Source organism: Limulus polyphemus, unplaced genomic scaffold, assembly GCF_000517525.1.
Source record: "Limulus polyphemus unplaced genomic scaffold, Limulus_polyphemus-2.1.2 Scaffold1232, whole genome shotgun sequence".
NCBI lineage: Eukaryota > Metazoa > Arthropoda > Merostomata > Xiphosura > Limulidae > Limulus > Limulus polyphemus.
Window position 1 is genome coordinate 266,202 of NW_013666842.1, and position 11,569 is coordinate 277,770.

At 34.9% G+C, this 11,569-nt stretch overlaps 1 protein-coding gene across 1 annotated transcript in view; it reads left to right on the forward strand.

The window, feature by feature from the left end:
• The window catches only part of LOC106462723 (transcription factor AP-4-like), a 26,408-nt gene that overhangs the window by 2,575 nt on the left and 12,264 nt on the right, over positions 1 to 11,569 (forward strand). Inside the window, exon 2 of the mRNA XM_013922670.2 lies at positions 1,114 to 1,279. Coding sequence (XP_013778124.1) covers positions 1,114 to 1,279 — 166 coding nt within the window. The remainder of the gene's footprint in view (positions 1 to 1,113; positions 1,280 to 11,569) is intronic.

Sequence of the window (11,569 nt, forward strand, 5' to 3'; positions counted from 1 at the left end):
CGGTAGTGATCGTAAGTAAAGTGCGTGAATCGTTGTGAATTATAGCGTGTGTTGTATTGAGAAAGAATAAACTAGTTTTATTTAAGAAAGGACTTGTATTGCTAAAGTTTCATCCGAAAGAAATTATACGGGAAACTAACAAACGACCAGAGACGTAACAATATCAAGGCTCATTAGGCCAGCTGGCATACCACAAACAATAATACATGTTAAAACGCTATTTACACAACCAAATGGAATGAACAACTGTTACGGTGTGAGCTAGGTTAAGTAAATGAAGTGTAATCCTTATCAATTTTATATTAGTTGTTTAGAAATCAGAATTAGGATAGAGTTCAATAACAAAATATTCTTTATATATCTTACACCATTTTTTTATTATTGTTACGTCTCTGGTCGTTTATTAATTTCCGGTATAAATTCTTCCCGAAGAACTTCAGCGATACAAGTCCTTTCTTAAATAAAACTAGTTTATTCTTTCTCGATACAACTTTGCAATACACAGAATTTCCACAATCACTATAACTTAAACACACGCTATAATTCACAACGATTCACGCACTTTACTTACGGTCACTATCCCTCGCTTGACTCAATTATCTGTCTCGATGACTATCTAACTGCAAATTATTTGCCGGGCTTATATACAAAAAAAAGAGGGCGCCTAGAAATAACTAGAGTTGCCAGGAAAAGTCAAGATCCTTCGAGAATCTCATGACGTGTTACCAGAATCACGTGACTTCCGCTGTTGTAACATTATTATCTATTTATCTTGACTTGAATTTACTCATCTTCAGGAGAAAGATCAATGTGTATTGTTTCATTAATTGGGTATCTTCATTGTTAACGATATCAAAATACGCCATCTAAATTAGTTCCAATGCTACAAATGGTATTTCTTTTACCCATGAAAATCGTAAGTATTTGAGTAATAACATATATAAAACACTATTTTCATTTATATGTCATATCAGACCAGTATTCGAAGACCGTCAAATCAGTCATTGAAATATGGTGTTGGCCCAGGGCTTTTAATCAGGGAACGTGTAACACCATAAATCGTATTAATGCCCAATTTAAAATTGTGATCTTTGTGTTATTTTGTTTTTTCAGGCTTGGAAACATACCATTGTCACCCAAAATGCAACTTGAACAGGAGAAAAGAATACGGCGAGAAATAGCGAACAGCAACGAGCGACGTCGTATGCAAAGTATTAACGCTGGATTTCAGTCTTTGAGGGCGTTGTTGCCCCAGAACGAGGGAGAAAAGCTGAGCAAGGTTATTTCGATCAAAATATTCTTTTAATATTAGAACTATTCCAACTCTTATTTCATCTGTATTAGGATGTTTATGTAAGAGTATATATTATAACGATAAATCACACTTTTGAGTTCAACAAAATCAATTGTTACTGCGAGGACTATCGGCGCAAGCCGGCCCAAATTTTGAGATGATAGTCTAGAGACTCTTGAGGGAGGCAGCTAATAAACTCTTGGGCTACTCTTTACCAAGGAATAGTGGGATTGGCCGTACATTATAACGCCCCCACGGCAAGTCGAATGTCCTAAACACCACGCCAGGCATGGCTCATAAATATAGACAAATTACTTATATGTAGCTAAAAACAAACACTTGGGAGTCATTTGGAATTATCATACTAAAACAAATAACCATACTCACACAAAACTCAACAAATAATAGGAACTTGTGACTGAAAATGAAGAAGAATGTAGTAATATGTCAATCACACTATATCTATACTATCCAGTGCCAAAGAGGCCTTTCGCTAATACTAGTGTTCATCAGGCCAGCTGGGATACGACAGACAGCTATTGTTGTGAGCTATATTTAGACAAGATTAGTAGAAATTGTTAATTTAAAATAGGGGAATAGGGATCGTTAAAAAAGTACAGAAACAAGTCGAAACAAAATGCAAAAATTATATTTTCAAGCCTACAACTAGGAACTCTAGAAAAAGTACAGAAACAAGGCTGGAAATAGTGTCTACATCATTTTCTCAAACAAAAAATCCCTATTTTGACTTCATGCTAAAGTACTTATCAATTTTAGTGGAGTCAAAATGGGGACTTCTAGCTTGAGAAAACAATGTAGACACTATTTCCAGCCTTGTTTGTTTACTTTTTTTAGAGTCCTTAGTTGTAGGCTTGAAAATATAATCTTTGCGTTTTGATTCAACGTGTTCCTATATTTGTTTGACGATCCCTATTCCACCCTTTTAAATTATTTTTTTTTACTAATCTTGTTTCTTAAGTTCTTTTATGTCCGTTTATGGAGAATTAATATTAAGCTACGTACGTGCATATGCATTCAGTTCATTGTTACATGTTTTTCAACAGTTTATTGCTGCATTGGCTTTTTTTCCCACCCAACAACTACACTAAACTTATTCAAAATAAATAACAAATGTACAACAAAGAATAAACACATGTACTGGTTTGCAACTACGACAGACAAAATATAAAGTTGTTCTCAAAGAACCCTCTTGAAGGCAAAGATTGTATCATCACAGATTTAATGACCAGCTTCCATCAATGTCACAGTGTAATGTTCTCATCAGAATGGAATAATGTTTCTTCTATGATAACACAGCACAGATTTAATGCAATGTAAACAGACGTAGGAACATGTTCACCTTGTTAGGTCTACGTGACTGACATCTATGTATGTTCTTCAACAGCCTACCCTGCGCAAGTTTGCTAGAATAAGGCGACACAAATAATACATGCAAAATATACAACAGCGACACACTTAAGGTAAGGTCGGCAATTATCGACAACGTTTACAACCACTACCTTAACAGCAACTATCTAAAAATAGTGCAGTATGTGGTAGTAATAAATACTGAATACGCACCACGATTTCAGCTAAGTATAACAAACAGTAGAATGAATAACCACCGTCGTCTGAGTATGAAAATCTACTATTGTAATCATCTACCGTTAAAAACTTACTGAAATATAGTCACGGAAATCCAAGTAGAGACAGCAAAGTGGAGTAATGATGAACATAGCGACTCAAGTAACGATAAGCAACATCAAAATCGGGGACCTTTCACGTGGCAGTTTCCAATTAATGCACTCAGTACAAATTTTACGAGTTGTAGTTTCCAACTAACACGCACGCTAGGAAAACACCGGATTTTTTTATGGCTGAAAGTGAAGGACTTGGATAATTTCACAGCACAACAAAATTAAGGAGGTCGAATTAAGTTTAAAACTACTCTTTCAGGTTTTTTTTTTTGTAAACTTCCTGTGCGATCCTACACTACAGTAGATATCACTTGCAATAATAATTTTATACTGGAGTCATAATAGGGATTTGTAGCTTGAGCAAACTGTCAGCAGTAGATGTCCATCCTTGTTTGCTTACTTTTTTGCAATCCCTATTTGTAGGTTTTAAATTCTCATTTTTAAAATTATCTTGTACATTGGCTTTATTAATGCCAAAAAAGGCAAATATATGCCTAGAATAAGACACAACCCTCACTAAGTGCGTATAACATTTCACCAGTTGAAAAGCCTTTTCAAATATAACAAATACATTTAGTACATTGTTTTAAATAAAGCTTAGTGTCTTTTAAAGTAATTATTTACTGAGCCAGGTGGCGTTATGCCTGAAGTTTCGAGTAAACACGCGTTTAACTCGCGTCGAATACAGAAGCAGCCGCTCAGAACAACATCTCATCTATTATGTAGTTATAACCACGTAAATCAACTTTCAATGAAAAATAATCAACTTTGAAATAGGTCATAGACATTTGCAACGCTTCATATGGTATATCTGTCTAGGTTTTTGGTGCTAAATACCCGACCGATTTTGCTCTAGGTTTGTAAAACAATAATAATAATAACATGAACAAATGGGCAAATTTTGATTTTGTCAACAATCGTGAAATCACTTATTTTACTTATATAAATGTTTGGGTGGTCTTAACTATTGAAAATGAATGTTTTGTGTCAATAATAAGTCTGCTTTTTAAGATGGTTTTTGCCCGAATGGTCTATTAGAATTTTGCACAAATTCCTGTGCGATCCCTATTATAAACCACTATCGTTTATGCTTTTTGTTTTAATTTAGATCTTTGCTGGAGGAAGTTGGTGATCATGTTATATATCTAATATGCACCGTCCAGAAGGTTTCTTATCAAATAATAATCGAGAATTTATGAGTGGTGTGGAAATTGGAAGGTGTTTTTTTTCATCGGTCTAAGTATGTTAGGCATAATTACCATTAGTTAAGAAATTACTGTTAAAATATTGTGCACATAGACTTACAACTACAAGTGAAAGTAGCCTCTAGCAAACGTTAAGGAAGAAATAAACTAATTCGTTATTGTTATTGGACTGGATAAGGTATTATTTTTACCAATTAATCCAAAAGAATCCGCCTACGATAAAATACTTTATTACAGGACTGGTGTTATAAATGGTATTGTGTTGGTGAAAATATAATAAATAACACTTTGACAAAACTTCTACATCAACTGTTTAAGGCGAAATTATGGACAAGAAGCGAGATCGAAACATTACTAAAAACATTTAAAAGAAGGCCAAGAAGAAAGAGACAAAGAAAATTAATTAGAGGAAGACCAAAACGAGAGAGACAGAAAATGAGAGAAAATCAAGAAGTAACGTACAAGAATTTAAGAGAAGTTTAAAATAAAGGCGTAATATTAAAAAAAATTTAAGAATGAATATAAATCTGATTAAAGACAAGATCCACGAAATTATTGGGGTTGTACAGATGGATTACAACAAGAAGCTTGAAGAAGGTCAGAAAGACATCAACAAAGGACAGAAAAACTGTAATGACATAAACGAAGATGTACAGAAAGAGTTCAGTGAGGTAGAAATGAACGTCAGTGACATAATAAAATACTTGGAAAACAAATTGGTCAGTGCAGCGATTAAACCAGTCACAACCCTTTCTGTATCTGCTCGTGAATACCAACCTAAAACACCATTTCTACAAAATATGGAAGTAAGATAACTTATTTGGTTTACACCTATTGCCACTACTGCTGTGCCATCTCTAGCTACAGAAGTTCCTTCAGCCATATCACTACCAAATTCAGCTGGCCAGTTCAACAACATCGCCTAATCGACAAACCAGTGGACTGTGGTCCAAATGAAATGATTGAAATAGTGAATAACAGGCTATTCATCTTGTATATTTAAAAGAACAAACTTTAACAACATTAAGTAACCTTCCAGCTGAGAGCCATAATAACTATCAAGCATGGGTAGCTGCCTTATACAACAGGTTTGGAGTGACACACCAGAAGAAAGTATCCAGAGTAAAGTTCTTGAACAGAGTATAGAGGAAAGAAGAGACTTGAGCAGAACTTGTAGAAGATTTAGAAACGCTCATTCAATTAGCATATCTGCTGCACGTAGAATGATGTATTCATTGGCACGTGACCAAGTTCTAAATACTATAACAGATGAGGATATGACAATTAGGCTGAAGCAAAATAGGTGTGCATCTTTAAATGAAGTTGTCCATTTGGTGATGGAAATTTAAACTTGCGGGTAAATTATTATAGGCGACATCTAGGCTTTACGGGATCATCAAATCGAGTAGTAATGAAACATCACCTACTGCTTACAGTAGTCTAAAAGAACTGAAAGTACTAGTTACACAGAATGGAGGAGAATTACCTACAAGACAATATATATACTTCAAGTGTAATTTGAAAGAACAGTGCTAGGAATTGCAGAAAAAGCATATAGGGAATAACAATCCTCGTAAAGGATGTCAGTAAAAAGGACCTATTATAGATGTGGAAAACTTGGCCATTACAGCCGAGAATGTGAGGAAACAATAGCTGTTAATACACCAAAGAGAAAATGTGCTAAGGATGAGTATCGGAGCCCAACCAGATCTCATGTATAACAAAGGGCGAACTAAACATAGGGAAACACGAACTAGCTGGACAAAGTTCAGTTGAGAATACCCCCATCTGCCACAAATGAGATAATACCACTATTTAAAGAAATCAGTCTAAGAGTCCTTGGGTTTATTGATGTGGATGCCTTGCAGTATGTTGATCGACACTGGTTCTACAGTTACAAGAGTTTGACCAAATTTGGTAATGAATGATGGGAAATTACTTGCAGCAATGGTGAAAGAAGATGGATTAATGTGAACAGCAAGTCGATATAAATTTCCATCAACAGGAAATCTGAAAGTTGTTCTTACTGTAGGAAGTTTGGACTTCGTGCTGAGACATAGAGGAGAGGTTCGATTCGAATAGCTTCACAATACATGACTAGCAAATCATTGTCATGATAATTACTACACTAGAGGCTGAACTTCTAGTAACAACAAGAAGAGCAACCAAAAAGGCTTGTTGAATGGACAGTTGTAATGTTTAATTTTGTATTAGTATTGTTAAAGGGATTTCAGTGTTTTAATTGAAAGGTTTTATTACAGGGAGCTGCTAATGATTATAAAATATCTAGAAGTTTCATGATTTTGTAATAATCGAAAAGGTTCACGTAATATGTGGAAATAAGAGATTACGATATAAATAAAAGTGAAGTAAGTATTCAGTGCCATTTAGAGAGTTCAGTGTCAGAAGTGAGAGTTATTGTGTGAATTAAGCTGATTTAATCATCAAAGCTAAATTAGGCGTAATTACCATTACTCTCGGAATTACTCTTGAAACGATGTTCTTGCACTTAGACCTATAATCACAAGGGAAAGTAGTCTGTAAGGAAAGTTAAGGTTTGTTTTGAATTTCGCGCAAAGCTACACGAGGGCTATCTGCGCTAGCCGTCCCTAATTTAGCAGTGTAAGACTAGAGGGAAAGCAGCTAGTCACCACCACCCACCGCCAACTCTTGGGCTACTCTTTTACCAACGAATAGTGGGATTAACCGTCACAGCATGTTTGGTGTGACGGGGACTCGAACCCGCGACCCTCAGATTGCGAGTCGAGCGCCTTAACCACCTGGCCACGTCGGCCGAAAGTTAAGGAAGAAATAAACTAATTCGTTATTGTTACTTGACTGGATCTTGCATTATTTTTACCAAATAATCTAAAAGAACTCGCCCAATGATTGAATACACTTATAACAATACCAACGATTGTTTCGGTGTAGAGTAATTTGGTAAATTGTAATTATTATAAATTGTATTTAAGTCATTACGCATTATAATTGGTTATTCCGTTTGATTTGTTAACACTTAATAGTACCTAAATACTTGCAGCGTCTTGTATGGCTACGGTTATTCTGTTTGATTTGATAACGCCTGAAGATATCTAAATGTTTAAAAAAAGACTAACTTAATGATAAGTGATGTTAAATCAAATAAATAAATACAATTAATAATGAACAATTTGGTATTCAAATAAATAAATAATCTGATGTTAATTACAATCATAAACCTTAACGCCTAATAGTACCTAAATACTTGCAGCGTCTTGTATGGCTACGGTTATTCCGTTTGATTTGTTAACACTTAATAGTACCTAAATACTTGCAGCGTCTTGTATGGCTACGGTTATTCCGTTTGATTTGTTAACACTTAATAGTACCTAAATACTTGCAGCGTCTTGTATGGCTACCAAGGTAAGACGAATATTCGTGCACAAAACAAAAGCTATTTAATGAACTTGAGAGACAGTATTAAACGTTGTATTAGTTTGTTTTTTTTTTCACTTTAAATACAACTATGTACACACGCATTAAAAGGCAACTGCTTATGTGTTTGTTCATGGCAGATAACTATACTGAATCTTTTTGTCCGGTGTTTTAAGTAGAATTTTGTTGTAATAAAAAGAAAGAAAAATAAGGATTACATCCACACAGGTTGCTATTATAATAAACATTAAAAACTGTCTATTTATATATTGTATTAGTTGTTTAGTAATTGAAATATGTTTGACAAGGCCTGTAGACAGCTACTCTTCAAATTATAATCTGATTTGTAGGTAGGCGAGAAACATAACGAACCCGTGCCATAATAAGGTATACATTTATCTGAAATCTGTTGTTATAGTTACAAAAAAGTTGAAAAATAATAGTATCCACCTGCACACTCATTGGTTAAGTCAAGATTAACGTTTGTAATGACGTCAGATATTTAACTTAACTAGTAGCATCGCTTACGTCAAATATTAGCTTTCGATCAGTTGATTGAAGTTGTGAACCCATACTTGAAATAAACTTCACAAATTTTTTGAGACCTGTAACGTAGAATAGTGAAGTCCTGCTTAGATTAATGTAGCTGAAATACACAACAAATATATGCGGTATGCAGGCATATCTTTCGTTTCCAACATTCGTATTTTAATGTACTCAAATAAATGGTGCAGAAAGTCGTTAAGTTCATTCAGTTCTAGTTGCCCTTTTCATTCGATGGAAATAATTCCGTTTCTGCTCGTGAGATAGAATGACCATACTGCTGCACTTTGTGCAAGAATGTCGATAGCCAGTATCCTCCGATGGTAGTCCTCATGAGGTTACTGCCTCCCTTATGCTTGAATGAGAATGATCAATTACATGAGTAGCGCTAGTCCCTAAATAGGACGTTTCCAATTAAGTAAGAAACGTTAGATTGAAACATTCTTGTATCGGTTCCTGAGAGAATGGTTAAGAGAAGACTCGATAACCTAAGAGGTTTTATAAGATAAACTTGCATTCTTCAAGACTGACTTTGTTAATATTTGTATTCTTTGCACCTTGAAGTCAGGAGACTCTACTCACTGTAGAGCTAACAAGGTTATTTTCTACGATTATAGATCACGAACATAAGCCGGAAAAAGAACAATTAATTTGTATTAACGTCCAGTAAAAAATCTGGTTCATGGATTTCTCGTCTGGTTCATACCAACCATACACTCTGGTTGTCTAGCTTTTTATGATTGTTATTGAAAGTTCAAAATGTTCTGCCATTAATAATACTGTTAACAAGCATAGTTGATCTGAATGATCAGAAATCAGATTAATCAATGAAAATAGTATATCTTTATCAATAATACTGCAGAACGATCTCTTTAAAATTTTCTCGGTAAACAAGTTAGTGCATTACGTGTTTCATCATCGGTATTACACAAAATATGGTCTGTCCTGTTTCTCGGCATCGAACCTGTCTCGCATGTTTTCGTTAGAACAGGGTCACTGTATAGCTAGTTGGCCAGTAACATAGGGACTCTATCTGGCGAAATGGTCAGTAACTTAGGAACACTATATGGCGAGTTGGTCAGTAACTTAGGCCTGTAGCTTAGAAACACTGTATGGTAAGTTAGCCAGTAACTCAGAAACACTGTATGGTAAGTTAGTCAGTAACTTAGGAACACTGTGGGGCGAGTTAGTTAGTAACTAGGGGCACTGTAGCGAATTTCCTAGTAACTTAAGGACAGTGTGTAGCGAGTTTCCCAGTAATCTAGGGGCACTGTGTAGCGAACTTCCCAGTATCTTAGGGACGCGATGTAGCGAGTTGACCAGTAACTTAGGGACGCTTTCTGGCGAATTAGTATCTTAGAGACACTGTCTGGCAGGCTGGCCATTAACTTAGGAGCATTAAGCAGAAAATAACTAGATGATAAATAAATGGCTGATGGATCTGTTCAACACACCGTACCGAGGCACTACTTACTAGGTGGGCTAGATAATGACTGTTAGTTTAGATTTTTTAAGGTATGTTTGAATAAAAATTATCAGTAACTTGTTTTCAAAGTGTAAAAATCTACTAACCCGATTCCTGAAACTGCTAAAGTTTAAATTTGGGTTATACTGAATTCCATACGTACCAGCTCAGAGCTAATGTGTTTCTGCTTGCATGAAATATGTGCACGTGTGTAAAATCCAACTGTGTATTTTATTATGAAATTTGAGAAATATTCTACCTATTTTTATTTTGTCATTCAAATCATTAAATATCTAATGTCACTGAAAGTTTCGTAAGATTGATTATCTGTTTATAGAAAATAAGCTAGTCTATCATAAATCCAACGTGTGATTCAGTTATTGGCTTGTAAGTTAAAATGTTGAGTTATTTAGTTTTATTTATAACACTTTCTAATCTACTGGATTATGGTTCACTAGGATTATAATCATAATTATTTTTTATTGCAAAGTTTTATTGATATAAAATAAAATGGCTGTGCTTGGTCTTAATGACTCGAACCGCCCACTCCGAACTCCGCGGCCTTTTTTCTTAAGTATGACGGGAAAGGGGCGAGTTGTTCTGAATTGCAAACATACCGTGTGGTTGTTTTGATATTGTTCAGTATGTAGGTAACCTGCCCATAGGTGTTACGTCTGCACCACATATGGTGTAACAAATCGTATTATTTCTTAATTTTGTATACAGTGGAATAATTCATTGCAAGGAATAGTTAAGTACGTACTTTCAGTCTGTAATAATTTAGTCATTATAATAAAAAAAATATTTGAGTTGGTAGAGTTTCATTTATGACTAGTACATTTATAATGCTTTCTAGCCTGAGGCCTGTACATCACAAACATGCTTTACATCCATGAGATGTGCTTGTCCAGTACTAGCAGACAAAAGAAATAACTAAAAAGCGCGAAACGACGTTATAGCTACGCTGCTTTGTCAGTCACGTGCGTACTCATACCAGTCCTGTGGTAGTGAAACTAGCGTGAGAAGAGACAAGGCCGCTACATTTTCCGGTAAGCACTCGGTTTCTCGGGTTGATGTATCCTTCGAAAGCGCTTGGTTTCTGCTGTACCGTCTTTACTTTCACACATAAATTCTTAGAATTCCATAAACCCTAGGGATATCGAACTTCTTGAGTTATGATTATTTCCTCTTTAATTCCACGTGTTTTATATCTCATGGTTCTATAAAATGAAGTATTTATATGTGTATAAAATTCTAGAATAGGAAGGTATGTACATACCGTGTTTTATAAGTAATTATACGCCACTGTGATGTCATCACCATTATATATGTTATTACAGGAAAAGTAAAAAAACTAAGCCTAACAGGTTGTGCGCAGAACGATACTATCCACAAAGAAAACAACTATTAATAGCAGTAATATTGTAGTTTGTATAACGTTGTGGTATTTTTACATATAGTCTGATGATGACCACATCATAAACACGGTTGTGGCACTAATATCGTTGTTTCTATAGCGTAATAACAATTTTACACGTAGTGTGATATCAACACTTGATAAACGGGGCTGTAGCACTTCGTCGTTTCTACGGTATTGTCGCGTGTATAATGATAGTATGTTGGTGATCACTTGATAAACACAGTTCTGGAACTAACAGAGGGCCCCCCAGAAATAATTAATTGATTAGCAATATTGGTGATATTTTTGTTTCATTGTTTTCTGTGTGTGAAGTAAATGCTAGTTGAGACGTGTAGTTTGATACACAAATACTTTAGGAAAATGTGTTTAAAAACCTGAAGGGATAACCATAACCTATAGTTCCAGATTTAAGAAACACCTTTGTTAAAAACTCACAATTTTTAAAAAACAACGATTATTTTATATACAATTTTATAAAAATGATATTGTTTCCAGTCTCCAAATTACTAAAATACAATAAGCTACTGTACA